Source organism: Mercenaria mercenaria, chromosome 1 (assembly GCF_021730395.1).
Source record: "Mercenaria mercenaria strain notata chromosome 1, MADL_Memer_1, whole genome shotgun sequence".
Taxonomy (NCBI): Eukaryota; Metazoa; Mollusca; class Bivalvia; order Venerida; family Veneridae; genus Mercenaria; species Mercenaria mercenaria.
The window spans coordinates 95,333,616-95,354,370 of record NC_069361.1 but is presented as its reverse complement, the minus strand read 5'-3'; the positions used below and the strand labels follow the sequence as shown (position 1 = coordinate 95,354,370).

General features: G+C 34.9%; 1 protein-coding gene and 1 long non-coding RNA gene across 2 annotated transcripts in view; both read right to left on the bottom strand.

Annotated features, from left to right (window-relative positions):
- LOC123564203 (uncharacterized) overlaps positions 1-9,883 on the bottom strand; it is a gene marked incomplete at its 5' end in the record, with an annotated part of 31,671 nt that extends 21,788 nt beyond the window's left edge. The window contains 4 exons of the mRNA XM_053524424.1: positions 6,826-6,973; positions 7,495-7,589; positions 8,037-8,180; positions 9,850-9,883. Coding sequence (XP_053380399.1) covers positions 6,826-6,973; positions 7,495-7,589; positions 8,037-8,180; positions 9,850-9,883 — 421 coding nt within the window. The remainder of the gene's footprint in view (positions 1-6,825; positions 6,974-7,494; positions 7,590-8,036; positions 8,181-9,849) is intronic.
- A 2-nt stretch (positions 9,884-9,885) lies between these two features.
- LOC128546673 (uncharacterized) lies at positions 9,886-20,363 on the bottom strand. The gene is made up of 4 exons (XR_008366146.1): positions 20,054-20,363; positions 17,048-17,214; positions 10,307-12,599; positions 9,886-9,930 (listed from the first exon to the last, which is right to left on the bottom strand). It is a non-coding gene; the product is annotated as an uncharacterized LOC128546673 (long non-coding RNA).
- Positions 20,364-20,755: the final 392 nt, after the last annotated feature.

The following is a 20,755-nucleotide window of genomic DNA, read 5'->3' as shown; positions in this document are numbered from 1 at the left end:
CTAGATTTCATCAAGGCAATCATTCTGACTTAATTGCAGGAAGATCAATTGAAAAAAATATATCCTCTATCGCATACACAAAGTTTTTCTTTGATTTGACCTAGTGACCAAATTTTCGACTCCAGATGACCCATATTCAAACTTGAACTTGACCTAGAATTCATCAATGCAATCATTCTGACCAAATGTCATGAAGATCAATTAAAACATACAGCCTCTATCGCATACACAAGGTTTTTCTTTGATTTGACCTAGTGACCTAGTTTTTGCCCCAGATGGCCCATTTTCAAACTTGACCTAGATTTCATCAAGATAATCATTCTTACCAAAATTCATGAAGATTAATTGAAAAATACAGCCTCTATTGCATACACAATGTTTTTCCTTGATTTGACCTAGTGACCTATTTTTGACTCCAGATGACCCATTTTCGAACTCGGCCTAGATTTTATCAAGATAATCATTCTGACCAAAATTCATGAAGATTAATTGAAAAATACAGCCTCTATCGCATACACAAGGTTTTTCTTTGATTTGACCTAGTGACCTACTTTTGGATCCCAGGTGACCCATTTTCAAACTCGCCCTAGATTTGATCAAGGTAATTATCCTGACCAAATTTCATGAAGATCAATTGAAAAATACAGCCTCTATTGCATACACAAGGTTTTCCTTTGATTTGACCTAGTGACATACCTTTTGATCCTAGTTGACCCATTTTCAAACTCGGCCTAGATTTCATTAAGATTATCATTTTGACTTAATTTCAGGAAGATCAATTTTTAAAAATACAGCCTCTATGGCATATACAAGCTTTTCCTTAGATTTGACCTATTGGCCTAGTTTTTGACTCCAGATTACCCGTATTCAAGCTTGACCTAGATTTTATCAAGATAATCATTCTTACCAAAATTCATGAAGATTAATTGAAAAATACAGCCTCTATTGCATACACAATGTTTTTCCTTGATTTGACCTAGTGACCTATTTTTGACTCCAGATGACCCATTTTCGAACTCGGCCTAGATTTTATCAAGATAATCATTCTGACCAAAATTCATGAAGATTAATTGAAAAATACAGCCTCTATCGCATACACAAGGTTTTTCTTTGATTTGACCTAGTGACCTACTTTTGGATCCCAGGTGACCAATTTTCAAACTCGCCCTAGATTTTATCAAGGTAATTATTATGACCAAATTTCATGAAGATTAGTTGAAAAATACAGCCTCTATCGCATACACAAGGTTTTTCTTTGATTTGACCTAGTGACCTACTTTTGGATCCCAGGTGACCCATTTTCAAACTCGGCCTAGATTTTATCAAGGTAATTATTCTGACCAAATTTCATGAAGATTAGTTGAAAAATACAGCCTCTATCGCATACACAAGCTAAATGTTGACAGACGACGGACGCCGGACATCGAACGATCAGAAAAACTCACCTGAGCAATGCTCAGGTGAGCTAAAAACGCATAAATAGACTGCAAAGAAAACTGATCTTGGGATTCGAATCCCATATTAACATAAAGGTTTAAGATTTACACCGCCTTCTCTTACTTTGATTACAGGATGTCTAGACTGCCTGGTTATTTAAACGGACATATAGCCGCATATGATTCGGCGGTAAGAGCCATATGGTGCAAAAATATGGTAAATAGTGCAAGCTTCTATATCAAAAATACATGGACTATCTTAGAACAATAAGCATTATTCAACAATGAAAGTCTATGTATTTCAACACTTTAAAGGCAAATTAATTATGAATGTAGGTTGTAAACTTGCAGTATATTTGTATATTTTTAATAAGAATACGAGGTGAAATCTTTATGCCAGTGTCATTCCATAAAAATTGTGCAGAACATTGTTAAATGAGGACAATAGCAACAACCTCATAACAGTCAGTGAAAGTAATATCAACAGGCGTATCTACAAAACATTTTATTCAACAGTCACACCTAATTGTTGTAATTAAAGCTAATAAAATAAAATAATACGAGTAATATATTGCCGCCAGTTTAACAAACAAAAATATATAACATATATTTGCGAAGAAACTGTAAAACAATGGCTTACATTAATAACAATTTTAAATTATAATGATATATATCATATATCATCACAGAGAATACAATGAAACGCAAGCATTATGACATATTTGACAGCTGATATTTAGGCCATACCAAATTGATTAATAGTTCTTCGGAAAATTTTCAAAAAAAAATAGGAGCGGGCGAGCGAAATTTTTATTTTATTTTTTTTTTTCTCAGTTTTGATTTTTTCAGAGGCGGGTAGATTTTACATGGGGCGAGCGGGCATTTTTTATTTTTTTGCCCAGCTTGAACCCTTGAGGAGGCGGTTATGATTATATATAAAGTTAACATTTCTTTAGAAATAACACAGACATCAAACATTTACAGTGTGGGTAACACAGTATATAGCTTTTCTATATGTTTTAAAGACTACATGAATGATTTTGCAAATAAATTCTTGCCAAAACTCACTGAATCACTTTATTTTTTTCATTTTGTAATTTTAATTACTAAGGAATGAGTGTCTTATTTTTAATTTTGATCTTTCTACATTAATCTGAAGACGTGCCTATTTAATGGCACAGGATGAGGAATATTTAAGACAAAACAGGCACATGATTGTGTGGAATAACATTTCTTCTGAAACACAGTTAGATGGCTTTGACACATTAACAAATTTGTGCCCCTAGTGGAACTCCAACCCATAGAGGTGAGGGGAAGTAATAAACCATTTGACCAGTGAGACCAAACAGAGTTGGGCATACAGATGCTTCGACATTGCTCGAATCCCTTTGGAATAATTTCTTAACAGATCATGATCAGGCTAGCTTAAGCTTTTGTGGTAGAGATTCATTTCAGGCAAAAATAATAACAGACGGACAAAGAATGATCCCAATATGGCCACCCTTAAAAGTGTTGTTTGTTGTGCTTTGACTGAACTATAAATTTAGAGTTGGGGAAGTCTGTTTTTTTTCAGTTTCTTTCGTTCAATCAATTTACAGCCAATTTTAAATATATCCTGGCGTCATGTGTACAAACAGGCAAAACTGGGGTTACAAAAGGACAGATTTTGTTAGAAATTATTTTCATATCAACACTACTTATTTGAAAAGCTAAACAATTTTTAAATTGACTAAATGTGTTTTGATAGAATATCTGACTGCTGTACTAAAGAAGTTACGTTCAAAAAGATTTGGGCCGAGACAGTGTGATAGGTCGGTCAGGATCTGTGAACAAATATTTTTTAAGATAGTAGTTGGCCTCAGCTTTGGGCTCTAGATCTAACATGCTGAATTAAACAGCTGATAACAAATGGTTTGAAAACTTTATATCTGAACAACATTTCCAAATATTTTTAACTGCATCCCCGTGCACGTCTTACAAGTCGGGCTTCGTTCTTTTCACTGTATTGAACAAAAGTAGAATGTGCCTATTTCATTACCTACCGGCACATCGAAGGACACTCCAGATTTAAAACAAATGATGAACAACACCATAATTCCTGACTTTTTGAGTTTGGATCATCAGCTACATGACGCATGAAATCCGATCAATATCACTTTGACGCATTAAAACAGCGATAAAACCTGTTTTGCCGTTATTATTCCGGACCGCATAATCGAAAAAAAAAAAATCGGAGATTTTTATGTACGTGCGGGCGGGTAATTTTTTTTTTCTCGGGAATGAAATTATTGATGCGGTAGTTCCGACGAACGACATATCAATTTGGTATGGCCTTAAAGCTGGAATGAACACGATCCGTTTCTTCCCTGAAAGTAAATTTGTGTAATTTATTTCGTCTTGCTACAACAACATTGTCAAGTCTTAAAAATGTAATGTAATTCACGCGTCGCTAAGTGCTCGCCCGTAAAACAAAATATGTATAGGATTCCGTACAGCAGCACACACACATACACGCATCCCTCTCTAATACGTATCAATAAAGTGAAATTTATTTGCAAAAATTGTCTTTACACGTACAAACACAAACTATTCTGCACAGTAAAAGTAATAATATATTTAAACAAAGACATTGCTGTAATTGCGAATTTTGAACTGAACACAACCATACCCCCATCTCGTGGGGTTCTTCTAAAGTCAGAGCTGTGCTAACATCTGTGCAAATTCTGAAACCAAATTGAAAGCAATATGGTGTATAAAGTTAAAACAATAAAAGCAGATTAACTTTGTCAAGTGAACTTCAAACTTCCACTGCTTGTTTTGCCAAGATGTAGATTAATCTGCATAGGGCATTTAAAGAGAAGTGTTGTATCTTCAGTGCAGTGAAACACGTGCAAAACATTACTGTGAAAAGATGCAGTCACTAAGTTCATTCATTACAGTTGACCTGTGTTGTTGCCCACCTGCTTATAAATACCACAAACTGATTCTTCCAGTCGTGGTCTTCATATTACACAGATTATTAGTGCCAGGGTATGTTATTTATTAACTTGAAATTTCGAGTTACAAACTTACTACTATAGTATACTTAAATGTATAAGTCCTTGCCAAGATTATAATCTTTGTATAGTCCCTCGGGTAGTCCTAGATGGCCATGTAAAATGACAAAGTAGTATTCGCTCTTGAAAATATCAAAATGCTAACGACGTTTATGCCTGGAAGGTTTTCGACCATGGCAAGGAAATATGCGTATACTGTGGTAGTTAGCAACGCAGTTACTATGTCGAAATTGCGCGATGTCATTCGAAATGTCGAGCTAGTAACTCGAATTTTCAAGTCAATATCTTGAAATCTCGCAACTGCGAGATGCATAACCCGAAATATCGGGTTATTATCTCAAAATTTGAAGTTCATAATCAGCATACACCTGTCACTAATGTTCTGTCGTATCATACACATTGCTTCTGTATAAAGAGTAAAACAGCCGATTACTATTGTCTGATAGCATAATGCTTTTGTATCTGTCGTTAGCCGGTGTGTTTTGTTAAGTAAACATCGAAAGAATTTCAAAACTTCCTACACGAGAGAATGTAGTTTCCACCCGAGACGCTGTCGCTTATAGATTGTGGTTAAAAAGAATGCAACTTACGAGAGATAGCCATTGTGTTCTGTTTTTAAAAGGATGTTAATCACTAATTATGCAGTACAAAGCATTTGCAGACAGCGTCCAGTAAGTTTCATTAGATTCTTTTTAGTAGTTGTAAAGGTAAATTTTGAGATACTAAGTGCAAAAGATTTTGTAGGTGTTCACAGCGTTTGATTGGCATTTATCATTATGTCAAGTGAAGGTTTCGGTATTAGTGACAGAAGTATACCAGAGGGAAATAAATTGTCAAAATTTCCAGACAGTTAAGGATCTTATTCTGTATTTACTCTTCTTATCTGTCATTATGTAAAGTTACATACAAAAGCGGAGGTTATTTGATATTAGAGAGTGTTGTAAAGGCTGCACTTTGCACTTCCTCTTCCTGATAGCTATCTATTATTACCCAAGCTTTCTCTGATTCCTTTCTGTGGTAACGTTAGTTAAGAACACGGGGAATGAATCAATAACTATTCGAGACAGAATTCTGGTATTTCACGATTTCTGTAATTGATATTTGTCCTTTAGTAAAGTTTCATTAAATACCCTTCAGTCGTTTCAAAGTAATTGTACTGGCAAAAAAGAATGCCTATATAAAAAAGGGGAGTAATTGCAACCAGACTGTGCAATAATTATGGAACCTACGTCATTCTCTCGGAGACAGATTGGCCGATTAATTAAGTTTGTTATGTGATACACCGTCTTGCTGTCTTGCAAACGAACGAGTAGCAAAAATGACTATATTAAGGAGATAAAATGTGTGAAGTTCAAATCCATGGGCGTAGGAGCGAGTTTAACTTTGGGGGGGGGGGGGCCAAACCTTTTCGACCGGCAGCAAGGCGTGACGGGGGGAGGGGGGTGCGGCAAGGTATCCCCGGTGCATTATTCATGACAAAGCCTTGTACAGGGGCCAGATGGGCCATAGGCCCCCTCAAGCCTCTATGTTTTAGCAATCATTGAGTTATTCTGATGATATACATACGACTAGGCACTGAACTGTCTTAATCAGTCATATTAAATGTATTGTTCTAATTAAGTGTGCTATTTTTTACATTCTTCTGTTGAAGCCCTGGACATACAATCAATTAGCGCTGCATTTGTCTAATTGTGATATAAAGTTGTGGAAATATCATTTCCGTAGAATGGAAAATGAAAAACAAAAAAAATACGTAACGTTTACATGCGTAAACAGGCTTAATAGTTACATAGATTTTGCAGATGCTCAAACCGGAACTGTAGTGATTGCGCTGAATGATATAATATTTTATAAAATGTAATCAAACAATCCTTGGCATGGCGCGTATACAGATTTCAGTACTCACACTACGGAAAGAGACAAGTCAGAATACAAGGGAAGGCCAAATGCAAATCAGAAATCAGGTAGAAAAGAATTATATGATGCTAATTAAGTAAGTAAATGTTATATTAGACTGCAAGTTATATCTCTTTTCCAAAATATTGCGGGGGGGGGGGGGCAAACTATAGTTGGGTCCCCCCCTCTCCTAGCTTTGGGGGGGGGGGGGCCTGGCCCCCCCCCCCCCCCCCCCCCCCCCCCCCCCTGCTCCTACGCCTATGAAATCAGATCTTAACCGACGAGGGTAGTAGATCCCTGGACGTTTGCAACGGCGAGGTAAAACGTAGATTATATTTCAAATTATATATTCAAGAGTTTATCAATATTTATTCTCTAAAAGATGTATTAAGATATTTACAGTTCTCGTTCATAATATAACAGCAATATGTTATTACCTTCATAATCTATACAACCATTTCCATCAGCGTCAACAATAGACAACATTTCATCTACTTCTTCATCTGCCAGTCTCTCACCTAGATTTGTCATGATGTGACGTAACTCTTCCACAGTCAGATAACCTTTTTCCTCCCTATCAAATACCTGAACACAATACATTATAGTTATCAGAAATAAATATAATGAATACCGTAAAAGCAATCAAGTTCCGGCTTTTTGATAAATTTCGAACACTCATATTTTAAAAATGTCTAATTCTGCCCCATTCCGATTCAGAGGTAAATTCACTTTGAACAGCAAGAAATCGCTTATCAAATGAAAAATTTCCACTTGTGTACAATTAATCAATAATAAGTCTTGGAAAAAAAGTAAAAACTAACTAGAAATAAGGAAAATAAGGGAAAACAATTTTGGTGCCACGGGGGCTTGAACCTACGCCACGTAAGAAAACATTTTTTTTTTTTTTGCTGAAATGTTTTCAGAAAAATACACACATTTCTTGAAAAGTTTACAATATTATCATGATAGCTACCTAGCTATTTCGTGGCAGAAATATTGATATTGTGCAGGTGGAAGAAAAATAACCACAACTTCAATTTCCATTGTTCTACGTGCAGGATAAGATCCCTTTGTACTGCAAATACAATTTTCGTTATAAAAATTACCTTAAATGCCTCTCTTATTTGATCAGCTGAGCCATTGTAAGACATTCTATTTGCCATCATTTCTAAATATTCGTTAAAATCAATCTCTCCGTTCCCTGCAAAAGAAAGCGCATGCAGTATGTTACATCCTGACGTACAGCAGTTTTTCTTGCGTCATACGAATTGGTGCGGCCATTCGGAAAACGTTTTAACCGATTAGTTTTACTGTCTTGAAAATTTGATTTGATTAACAAATACACTATAGAATCAGAACCACCATATTCAAAGGTGTTGGCAAAATCTATCGTGATATGTTTTATGTATTAATTCATGATGAAAATGTTGCTGGAACATATATTTTTAGCTTAAATTTGTCATGTGATTTCGGCATAAAAGAAAAAAAAACTCTTTTCAGTCGATTAATTTGTAGTCTTGAAGCCAGTTTGGACAATCTTAATAAATTGACTGGCAAAGGTATGAAATACATGTACAGAAAATTCGACACATGAATAACTGTTTGGTTTCAGGTCAGAACAAGTAATGCCTGAAAATATTTGCCTTACCGTCGGCGTCAACTTCAGCAATTATTTTGGCAAGTTCCGCATCTGACTTTGTTTCACCAAGAGTTTTCATGACAATACCTAACTCCTTCGTAGAGATAGTTCCGCTACCATCCTTGTCAAACAATCGAAATGCCTCTCGGAATTCTGTAAATGTAATAATAAATTTCAAATAATTACATACTGTAACATCTGATGGCCAGAGGGCCAAATAGTTCGAAGGCCTAGTACAGTAATTCAATGGTTAGCTAGACCGATATATGTCACGTTTCGTTTTGAATGCTGACTTCCGGATTTGCGGTCCTTTGGACTGACAAGTTTTCGGACCACAAGTCGGATATGTTTGGTATGTTGCCTTTCGACGGACGTCATTAATGCTGAATTTTAGACAAACGGGATTTCGGACCAGTGTGCGCGTTACCCACACCGGTAACGTATATTTTGTAAGTAACATTTTACTTACACTCACTTAAGGACCTTCCTACTGAATGAGAAACTTTTAAGCAAACTCAGAATACTCTGTTACACAATAAGTACTTAGTAGAAGTGTCCGGCAATGTATCGTCTTTACACCACAACTTGTGAAAGATTTTAAGGTAAAGCATAGGTTTACAGGGGAATAGACTCCTAACAATAAATTGATTTCATGTGTAAGCTATCGTCCAACCATTCGTTGCACTAAAGGGGTTTTTCGAATCGGACAATTATTTAAAAAAAGATAGGTATTATTATTTTCAAGGAAACTGTAAACAACGACTGTTGTGTGTATTTCATCATTTACACACTGTCGAATATATATTTAGCAAATACCATAAAAAAAGAAAACTTGCTATGATGCAAAGAAGGAACTAACATTGAATCCAAATTGCCTAATCTGATAGGTTTAACCACGACGGGAAATCGCAGATTACTTTTTGACGTATACGTATCAGAGGACTCCTACATAGATATTTTTTTCAGTTATAGCATTTAGCTACGCTTGATTGATATAAAAAGTCCATTACGTCCTCAATAAGGTTATCCAAATTCTTTTGAAGCATAGAAATGCTAAAACGCGGGATATTATCGCTAGACTGTTGTTGCATACAGTCGTTTCTGTACTTTTATATATAGCACAATTTGAGAAAAGATCACTGGGAATTAAGCAACACAGCAACAGGGTCTATTCACGAGATGTAATGAGATGTGCAACACGCCACGCAACCACGCATCGGTTTAAGTGGAATTCTGTTTAGCGGAATTCTTTTATAGTAAAACTGAATCTTCCATGTTCCTGAAGGACCAGAAAATATAACAACAATGTGTCCAGGTACTAGGAGACTATCTACAGCCGCCTAGCGGCACTTAAAGACCGCTATTGCGACAGTTAGTAAAGTATGTGAAAAGATCATTTGAAAGTTTAGAAGCAATCAAGCAACATAATACCAGACTCGGTTTGATTGAGTCTGTTAAGCTTATGATTTCAGGTATCTTTACAAAAATATATAATTAAAATCTGAACTATGTGCTCGTTTTACATCTAATATATGATTGTTTTCTGTCAAAAGAAATATGCTGTGCGACTAACCGTTTGTGTGATTGAGCGTCACAGACGCATGTTATATATGATTTATTTAATATGTAGTAGATAAATAAAAATCTTTGTTAAAACGATCAGGACAATTTTCTCGCCCTCGTGCCAAGCAATTCTAATTTTGGCAATTAAAATCGACGCCAATTTTTCCGTTTTATTTGTTTGCCTTATTAGCACATGGTCGATAGAGAGTACTTCTTAAACACAAGTAAACAGACATTCAGTCAAGGTTATTGCTTTTACCAAGAATTTGCTCTGGAGATAACTTGCTCGCCTTGCCGCCTCCGGTGATAACTTGCTCGCCTCCGGTGATAACTTGCTCGCCTGGAATAAAGGAGATCACGTCTTCAACTATATTCCAAAATTATACAAAATTTTTTCATTATCCTAAGTTTTAAGGAAAGTAAATTTTATAAATATAAAAAATAGTATGAATCTGAAATATCACTAAACTTCAGTTTGTTAATACATCACCTTCTTATGAATTATATTTTATACTGCCGAAAAGAAAGACACGACTGTTATAGTAAAAACATATTTCTTTACCTAATTCAGGTATACTTACAAAAATCATAATCTTTTTATTTCGTATTCCACACAAACTTGAATAAAGCGAAATTCCTTTAGTTTATAAAAGAGAGGTATACATATGTATTGTGATACTTTTATTTTATAAATAAATAAAAATGATCAAACTTACCATTTCTACCAGTTAACTATTCCAGATGAAATATAAACTCGCGAATTAACGAAATATATAATATATTTTTGTGATATCTTTTTTTATCACATCTTAAACGTATGGTATATTACATAGAATTTATTAATCAATCCAAACTTGTATACGTATTGATGTTCTTTCCTACCATAGGAAGTCATTGAAGTATGTCCAGTGTTTGGATTAGAGATGTAATTTTAATAACATTTTCATAAAGAGGATTAAGATGATCTTTATCTTTCAATGAAAATTATATTATCATAATATGTTTTCTATTACAAATAGTTTGACAGCGGTAGTAAAAAAAGAAATTAATTTATCCAATTCGAATATCTAATGCATAGATATTTGTTTCCTTCGCAATAATACTTTACAGGGTCCTGAAGGCTTATTTCGGACCAGCGACATAACTCGAATTAAAAGAAAAACTGTTTCAAAGTTTAATGCATTCCTTTATTTTGATTATATTTGATAGTTTAAAGAATAATTGTCTTAAACTAAACATAACACTGAAACAAATGTATTAAACAAAAACTGCCAACTGCAGACACTATAGAAGATCTATATCAGATTGTGTCAGATTTTGACTGTAATACCGAGCCCACACGCGTATTTCTACTTTTAGTTGCAATAAAGCGACGATGTATGAAATTCGTAAATATTGATAAAAACATTGAATTTTCCAAATAACTAATTTGGAACTACAATAACTACTGACTGATTACATCTGACACGTAACGTGGGTGCTGTCATAGAAAATTCATGAACTAGTGTTCACTTTAGTTACACGTATTCTACTGTATGATTTACGTTTTCCGTTACACGGATTTGCCTTTATTTTTCTTTAAATAGTTGACAAAATTATTAAAAGTAGACATATGTCCGTCCAAGTAAACACAAAGCTGGTATAAAGAACAAATCGTTAAGTTTTCAATCTATCATCCAAGCGATTTTGATCTTCTTTTTTTTCGATTTGGCTATTTTCCGTCATTTACAAAGTTCATTCAATTTGGACAATATGAAGTTTCGACTAATTGCAATTTTAACTCCATTGGTCACTAGATTCAAATGAAATTTCAGATTATCTAAGTATTAGGAAGATATAATAATGGTATCCTAATACAACACTTATTTTGGAAATTTTCATTTCGGCTGAAAACTTGCACACTTCTTATGAAAATAACACTTTTGCCTTTAAATTACGGTTACTCAACATATGAGCCGCGCCATGAGAAAACCAACATAGTGGCTTTGCCACCAGCATAGATCCAGACCAGCCTGCGCATCCGCACAGTCTGGTCAGGATCCATGCTGTTCGCTAACAGTTTCTCCAATTCCAGTAGGCTTTGAAAGCGGACAGCATGGATCCTGACCAGTCTGCGCAAAGCCACTATGTTGGTTTTCTCATGGCACGGCTCATATATGCAAATGTAAAAAAAAGTCATATTACCAATGTATATCTTAGATAAAAGATATGGCTTTTATTACATATATAAGAACTTTTCGGAAAGAAAATCCGCTACAGATTTTATGAAACAAACAATAGAAATAAATTTGACACAGCATGCTTGGAATTGGTCTTTCTAAAATATCTGGGGAAAATATGTAGTTGGCGTTAAGTCATTACATCCTTAGGTATTATCTTTGGCTGCAGCTTTAAATAAATATTTAATAAGAAATACGGAAGTACCGATAAATATAGTAAATTTGTGTTCACTTTTTGACACAGAATTTCCATTTGTCGTCTGTGGGCATATTTACAGACAGCATATATTCATATGAAAAAAATAAAACTTGGTTTAAAGCGAACAGTGCGGTAAATTGGTATAAAAGATAAGAGTTATAATGTAAAATCAACAATAACAAAGTTGTAAATAGCAATGTTTGCAGATTATGATAGATAGGTCTGTCTGGAGTGTAGGCGTGTTCGGCCAGGCGTGTTCGGCCATTAGGTACAAAAACCTATTACAGATGTGCGGTATGACTGCTTAAAATACTTTGCCTTAGTATAACTTTAATTTAGACAAAACGTCTAGATAATCTGATCAAATCAATTATGCTTACGTCAAAATAAAACAGAGTGACATGCAGGCAAAACAGCTGTACAAATAATCTTAAAATCTGTTCCATTGTTTGTCAGTATTAGATATATCTAGATATTATATCTGCTATAAGATTTACAATACTTTCTCCGCGCACGGTACGTAACTCTAGCAGCATTATAGCATTTCTTGTATAGCGGTTTCATCTCTTCTGTTGACCTGAAATATAAGCCCTGAAATGAAATTGAAAGGAATCTTTAAAATGGTCTTAATAATTAGCAAGAATAACCACTTGTGATATAAAAATAAGGCAAAGTCTCAAAACGAGCTCGAGTGATTTAAAACGTTTCATTACAATACAACCATTCACTTCACAAAAGAAAGTCGCGAGAAACTACTTACTGCTCATGATCGAGTTTCCACGAAAGACAGCACTAACATTTCTGTTTTGCAAATATTTAAAGGCCTCAACAGTAATATTATCATGTGTACGAAAGCTATTCCATGATTTCGTAAATCTTAAGTCTTGACTTACAGATTAGCACATGTTCTATTTCGTTAGTTTAGCCTTATGTACCACCCACGTTGACAAGCAACAAATTGGTACATTATTAGTTGATAATGAGGCTAGAGAATTAAATTCCAGAAATTATTGCCCAAAAAATAAATACAAATCTGAAAATAAATTGGCTTCCAATGCATAATGGATAAAAGATGACACTGAAAAGTTAAAATGATTTGAGCCGCGCCATGAGAAAACCAACATAGTGCGTTTGCGACCAGCATCCACGCAATCTGGTCCATGCTGTTCGCTAACGGTTTCTTTAATTGCAGTAGGCTTTGAAAGCCACCATGTTGGTTTTCTCATGGCGTGGCTCATTTGTGTCATGCCTAATAAAATTCATGGGACATAGAAAATTCGAATTATTCTAAATTAGACTATAGACTCGGGAGTTTAGAAGTTATCTTATATTATTAATGGTTACATTCTTTTCAGTACCTGATGCTCTATGTATACTAGGTAAATCTCTGTGATTTATATGGGAGTGGAATACTGTCTGAATGTGAAAATTGTACAATTTTAGAATTGTACATCTTTGAGAGAATTGGTGTTGTACAACTAGAACCTACCGTCTGTTTAGGCCTTAAGAAGAGTCGCTTCGAGTTAATGAAAAACGCCAAGAACATAACGGGAGTGCAGCAAAATTAGGACTAAATCCTACTTTCAATTTTTCGGGGAATGGACAAGAGTATGATGTCATAACATTTGTTTTGCTTGTTATGCTTGTTTTGGGTTTAACGCCATTTTTTAACAGTATTTTAGTTATGTAACGGCGGTCAGTTAACCTAACCAGTGTTCCTGGAGTCTGTACCAGTGCAAACCTGTTCTCCGCAAGTAACTGCCAATTTCCCGCATGAATCAGAGGTTGAGAACGAATGATGTCAGATACAATGACTTTTTTCATATCGTCACGGAGAACATACGCCCCGCCCGGAGATCGAACTCGCAACCCCGCGACACGTAAACATGCGCTCTCCCTATTGAGGTAAGCGGGCGGATATGATAACGAATTTGTAGAATAAATGAGAAAAAACGCCTTGGCTTGAAACTAAATCATCATGACTGTGTTAAAAACATTATTACAAAAGCTACTGGAATGATTTGTCGAAGTCCAAATGCAAAAGTAGACTATTTTGATTTGATTCATTATCCAAAAACAGAAACTAACGTATCATAGGGACTGAAAATTTATCGTATATACATCTGATAAAAGTTTGGGATATAAGAAAACGGCGAACGTTGCTCTAAGTTTCGAACAAGTTAGCGCGACATTAATACGTATGTGTAAAACGTATCGCGCATTTTTAAGCTCACCACGACTGCAACTGAAACAGATGCAGCCTCAAAAGACTGATAACTACCAAATCAAATGTCTGCCTAAGCTGGTCTAGTCACAAGTAAATCTTCCCTACTTTCCTCGTCCTCTTTCTCAACAGCATCGTGTTTCAGTATATATGTGTAGAATTCTATAGAAACGGGCATTTTCCTGTCGCATGCTAGGTAAAAATGGTGAAAGATATTTTGATCTTACATGTAAAACAAACACATTTTTTTTAATTCCAGTTTTGACTAAATCTGCCCATTTTAAAGTTTCTTACTCCGCAGTGAAGAAAGAGCGTCATTTGATTGCTCAGATTTATTTATCACTCAAAACTCCTACAGAACAGATTTCCGGCTACTTGCCATTGTCTATAAATGTCGCGAATGGCAAACGACGTCAACGTGACATTCGCACCTCGGGAAATTTGGTAAGTATGATCTGTTCCCTAACCTACGGAAGAGCATTAGTGCAAGGTGTATGTTATTTATTGACTGGAAATTTCGAGTTACTAAGTCAAAATTTCGAGTTAGTATCTTGAAATTCCATCGGGTAGCCTTACAAGGTCATATGATTAAAACGACCGGGCAGGGTTTGCTCATAAAATATCACTAGATTGGGTACCTGAATAGATCTAGATTTTGAGGAGAGGTCATAGAATGTGACCGGGAAGTATTCAAACTTAGAATATTTCACTATTTTGACCATAACTGGAAGGTTTTTGGCTTAGCCCCTAACACCTGATCATACTATACATGTAAATGAAGGTATATATCCTGGACACAGTTTGAAATCTGGAGTAGCTCTAGAGGTTATGGGTTAGGTCATACATTGATGTATGGTAGTATATGTTTAAGTCGCTACATGTTGGGTACAATATATGGATATGTAGATAGATGATTCCACTTCGAAGAGTCAAAAGTCGTCCTTTACATTTTTGGCTTTTGACAGACGGACAGATAGTTTCAAATTTTGCGGATAAAAGGGCAATATACGAGGTCGAGTTAGTAACCCGAAATTTCGAGTTAATAAATAAAACGCACATGGCACAAATGCTCTTCCGTACTAACCGGCACGATAACATTAACTTTTAATTGAATAGTTGATAGTGAATAGAACTTTGACTTTCTTTCGAGTAGTGAATAGTTTCGTTGTAACATTTTTCAAAATGCGTATTTGATTTTCTCGTGTTCATATTGAGGCTTTGTTTTAATTCATATTAGTAAATTGCTCGATTTAAAGCTACATTTTATGGAAAATTATGGTGGCATTTTTCTGCATATGATAACCCGACCAGTTTCGCGAAAAAGTATCGAGTTTTCACGAAAAACAGAAGAGTTTTCGCGAAAACATAAAAAAGCTTTTCGCGAAAACAAAAAAGCTTTTCACGAAAAGAACTGCAGATATTAAGTGGAAACTTTTGTGTTAGTGCCCACTTCTGCATGAGATAACCAGATGAGTTTCGTGAAAATGGACCAAACTTTCATGAAAAAAGGTAAAGTTTTCGTGAAAATAAAATAATAATTTCGCGAAAATTTAAACATTTTATTTTCACGAAAACTTTACCGTTTTTCATGAAAGGTTTTCTTATGCAGAAGTGGGCACTTACGCATTTTTTTCCACTTAATATTTGCAGTTCTTTTCATGAAAAGCTTTTATGTTTTCGCGAAAACTTTTCTGTTTTTCGTGAAAGCTCGATACATTTTCGCGAAACTTATCTGGTTATCGTATGCAGAAATATGCCACCATAGAAAATCATAACGATATGTTACAATAATAAAAACTAAATGGGAATATTGTTGTTGTTTGTCAATGAAACGTCGTGGCACCTTTCTTGTTTCCAGATGTTACTTTCCCGCGCTTTGTTTAAATAAGCTACTATCAGAAAGAGAAATTTTTCGTTTTGCTTTATTTATTCTGTTATTTGCAAAAATATGGTAAGCAAGAAAAATGAACTACAACTCGGCTTGAGAAGCAGTTTTGGAGACGACTCATAAAACCCTTGTTGCCTCCAAATACAGTTACCTTCGCCAACCTACCTATCAACTTTCATTGTCATTTACTTGTTTAGCCGTTACAATATAGAATGTAGTGAGAAACGGAAAGAGCACACCATCTTGTATCAAACACGTGATGACATAGACGTTTTATTAATTAATATAAAATTAATGGTTCCCTGACAGAGAACTTACCTTAAAAACCATGTAGGTTACTGAATAATCCTGAAGGTAAGGGAAGGTTTGCTTTGAATGCAACAGGCGGGTGGAGCTTATTAAATGATTAAATGCGCTACAGCGGGGTTCTGTCATACTTAAGAAATAATATATCTCATTTAGTGATTTGTCGCTGAATAAATCACTGTTTGGAGTTTAGATACGAAGGAATTATAACATGAGGGCGCAGCACGAGTGATATAATACTACGCATCTGAACGACAAACAATGATTTTATTCAAGAGCAATATATTATTTAGATTCTAACACGTTACCAGCGAATTTAAAGTACATTCTTGACGGCGTCTATTACATATTTGCTTTTCAATCGGTTTCTTTACCAGCGCGCCGCTATGCCGTTTGACGCCATGATATAATGATTGTGACGTCAGAACAGTGAATTGTTGTATAATAATTCACTGTTTTCAGCCTTCTTTGTTTAAGAGGAAAATGAATCGGATCGTGTTAGAATAGACAATGTTACTTTACTAATGAAAAACTGTATCTAAATTTAAATGAAAGATGTTCCACAGATCTAACATAAAATCAAATCTGCAAAGCTATTATTTTGTCACTGACGTTTCTTACAGATATGTCTGCCTTTCCGAGGCAAGATTCATTTTCTGGCCCCCGGTAGAAGAGCTTCTTTGTACATGGTTTCCAGGTGTACGTGTAGTATATCGCGGAATAAATTGCACCAGCAGTAACACAGGCCAGGAACAAGAACACGCTCAACAGTCGCACGTGCTTTCCGTCTGAAATAACGAAATGGAATATGACTGTTAGAATAGACTTAAGAAAGGTTTTATGATTAGTCTTTATTCATGATTAATTTTATGTTATATGAGGAATAATTTATCAAAATCCCTTTCTTAGTTAAAACAGGTACATTATTTTTCCAATTTCTTCATTTTTGAGTGATTAAAACGTCGTTTCTTGCACCTGGATAGGAACTATTTTGATCAGGCATTGTCAGTATCGATAAATATTCTTTATATTGCAAAGATATTCATCTCAATGGATGCGGTCACAAAACTGTAAGTTATCAGACTGTTTCTCACAGCATTAATATTATAGCTACTGACTTCCTTTTCATAATAAATGAAAAGCAGACTTTTTGGCCTGTGATGCTACCGATCAAATATTTACGCTATATTCTAACACGACCCGGTTTGTTTAAGAAATAATATATCTCATCAAGTGATTTGTCGTTGAATAAATCATTGTTTGAAGTTCAGATGCGAAGGAATTATATCACGAGGGCGCAGCCCGAGTGATATAATAATACGCATCTGAACGACAAACAATGATTTATTCAAGAGCAAATCACTAAATGAGATATATTATTTCGATTCTAACACGTTACCAAGGATTTTAAGTACATCCTTGATGACATTCATTAAAAATTTGCCCGTTTTCAATCGGTTTCTTTTCCAGCGCGCCGCTATGCCGTTTGACGCCATGACGTAATAATTGTGTCGTCAGAACAGTAATTTGTTGTATAATAATTCACTGTTTTCTCTGCCTTCTTTGTTTAATAGGATAATGAATCGGATCGTGTTAGAATTTTCTATTACACAAGGAAGGCTGAAAACTGTGTGTTATTTAAGAAATAATTTATCTCATCCAGTCGTTTGTCGTTGAATAAAATCATTGTTTGGAGTTCAGATGCGAAGGAATTATATCACGAGGGCGCAGCCCGAGTGATATAATAATACGCATCTGAACAACAAACAATAATTTTATTCAAGAGCAAATCACTAAATGAGATATATTATTTCGATTCTAACACGTTACCAAGGATTTTTAAGTACATCCTTGACGACGTCCATCAAATATTTGCCTGTTTTTTGTTGGTTTCTTTTTCAACGCGCCGCTATGCCGTTTGACGCTATGACGTAATTTATTTGTGACATCAGAACAGTGAATTGTTGTAAAATAACGCACAACTTTCAGCCTACTATGTTTAATAAGAAAATGAATCAAGTCGTGTTAGAATATTCAACAATTCCTTTTTCTGACGTTACAATTAGTACGTCATAGCGTAGACGGCATAACGGCGCGCTGGAAAAGAAATCAACAGAAATCAGGCACATATTTGATAGATATCATCAAGGACGTACATATAATACTCCTTATCGAAATGATATATCCCAAACAGTTATTTGTCATTGACTGCGCCCTCGTGATAAAATTCCTTACCTTCTAATCTCCAAACAATGATTTTATTCAATGACAAATCACTGTTTGGGATATATTATTTAAGAAATAATATATCTCATCCGGTGATTTGTCGTTGAGTAAGTCATTGTTTGGAGTTCAGATGCGAAGGAATTATATCACGAGGGCGCAGCCCGAGTGATATAATAATACGCATCTGAACGACAGACAATGATTTATTCAAGAGCAAATCACTAAATGAGATATATTATTTCGATTCTAACACGTTACCAAGGATTTTTAAGTACATCCTTGATGACATTCATTAAAAATTTGCCCGTTTTCAATCGGTTTCTTTTCCAGCGCGCCGCTATGCCGTTTGACGCCATGACGTAATAATTGTGTCGTCAGAACAGTGGTTTGTTGTATAATAATTCACTGTTTTCTGCTTTCTTTGTTTAATAGGAAAATGAATCGGATCGTGTTAGAATATATAATTAATAGTATCATCATAGTAATGTTCTCACTTACAATATAAAATTGTTTTCTGTTGGAAATTAAACATGTTGCTTCATAAATGCAGACGAAATAACTCTCGGTGATCTGTTATCTGATTGCATACTGCAGAGAAGAAACACTTGCAGGGATTGAAATAGTGCAGCAGGTGTGTACTTATCGACTATATCTCAAAAGAATTTGATACAACTGAAGGTTTCGTGAGTGATGTGGTATTAAGGCTTTCTCTTTGATTCTACAAACTTCTCCGTCTCCCCAACATTTAAGTCAGAATACCATCTTTATAAAAACGGTGTGTTAAAATTCAGTAATTTAAGATGACAGCTTATGATTGCGATGTCACTAACTGCTCAATTTCACATATTTTGCATGAAATATTAAGTGCTTTAGTAATGCCGATCAGAGGTTTTTTTTCTATAAGTACTTTTAAACCCTAAGTGTATGTTTTTATTAACTCAAAGAATAGAATTATTTAATTTTTCCTAACAATTCCCAACAAATTGTGGTAACTTCTAAATGTACAAAAGATCGGATCCGCGGGTCACAATAAACTACAATGAAACTGTTCTGGTCATACGGTGCTTTTCATGCTTTAGACAAAAGCAGAAGATATTAAACCTTCTCCGGATGTTATTTCAGGCCCGAACGGATGGGCAGGCAGCTGGGTAGAACCACTTTTCATTAGCCAGTTTGAAAGGTCCCTCAAATAGTTAAAGAAAAATATCCCGTTATATTTATTTTATCTTACAAAGAGGATGCAATTGTTAATCTTAAAACTGAAATAATATAATTAATATTAAACTGTTTCAATTAATTCCGTATGTTGCAAAATGCGTACTGGTCAGTAATATGCTAAAACATGCGAGTATAGGACTCTTCTCGTTTAACTAAATATTATAAATACAGAAAGCAACTTACGGGTTCGTCCGACAGGATCGATATATCTATACTCTTTCCGATTTATCGGTCTTTTACCGAGCAATTCTTGCGATCTTTCGAGTAACACTCGCGATTTCCTAAAAGCAACACTTGATTTTTCCCGAAAGTATTCCATTTAACACTTTAAACTCCACTTCAGTTTTGAAAACATCTATTGAGTCTGTTGTCTGTTTCTAACTGCAGTTGGTAGATACGTACATTTTAAACATTAGCTACTTACATATATCAGTAAAAAATTCAAATATTACGTAGCTAGAATTGAACATTTTACACAGAGAAAAAATGTATTTTCACGCATGTTTGCGAAATATTCTGCGAAATGTTCTGTTTTATGTAGATAGTAATAAGATATGTTATAACAAGAAAATGTTCTACTTTTTAGATAGATTTTTACTTATAATATTTTATTTTAGCCTTAAGAAAAAGAAAAATGTCGCCTTTTCAGAAAACAAAACTCTTGTACAAGGTTAAAAGCATTTAGCAATAACTTCCTGATTTTGGCCCAAAAATGATCTTTCTTTAAAATTGAAGATTGGCCATATTATGAACATAAGAATATCATTTTTTTTTCTAAACTATCTGAAAATGTCAAATCAAGAGTATTAAAAAATGCTCGAGTGTGGAATCGAATCCGGGCCGACGCGGCAATAATAGTTTCCCCGTGGTCTTGACCAGTGCACC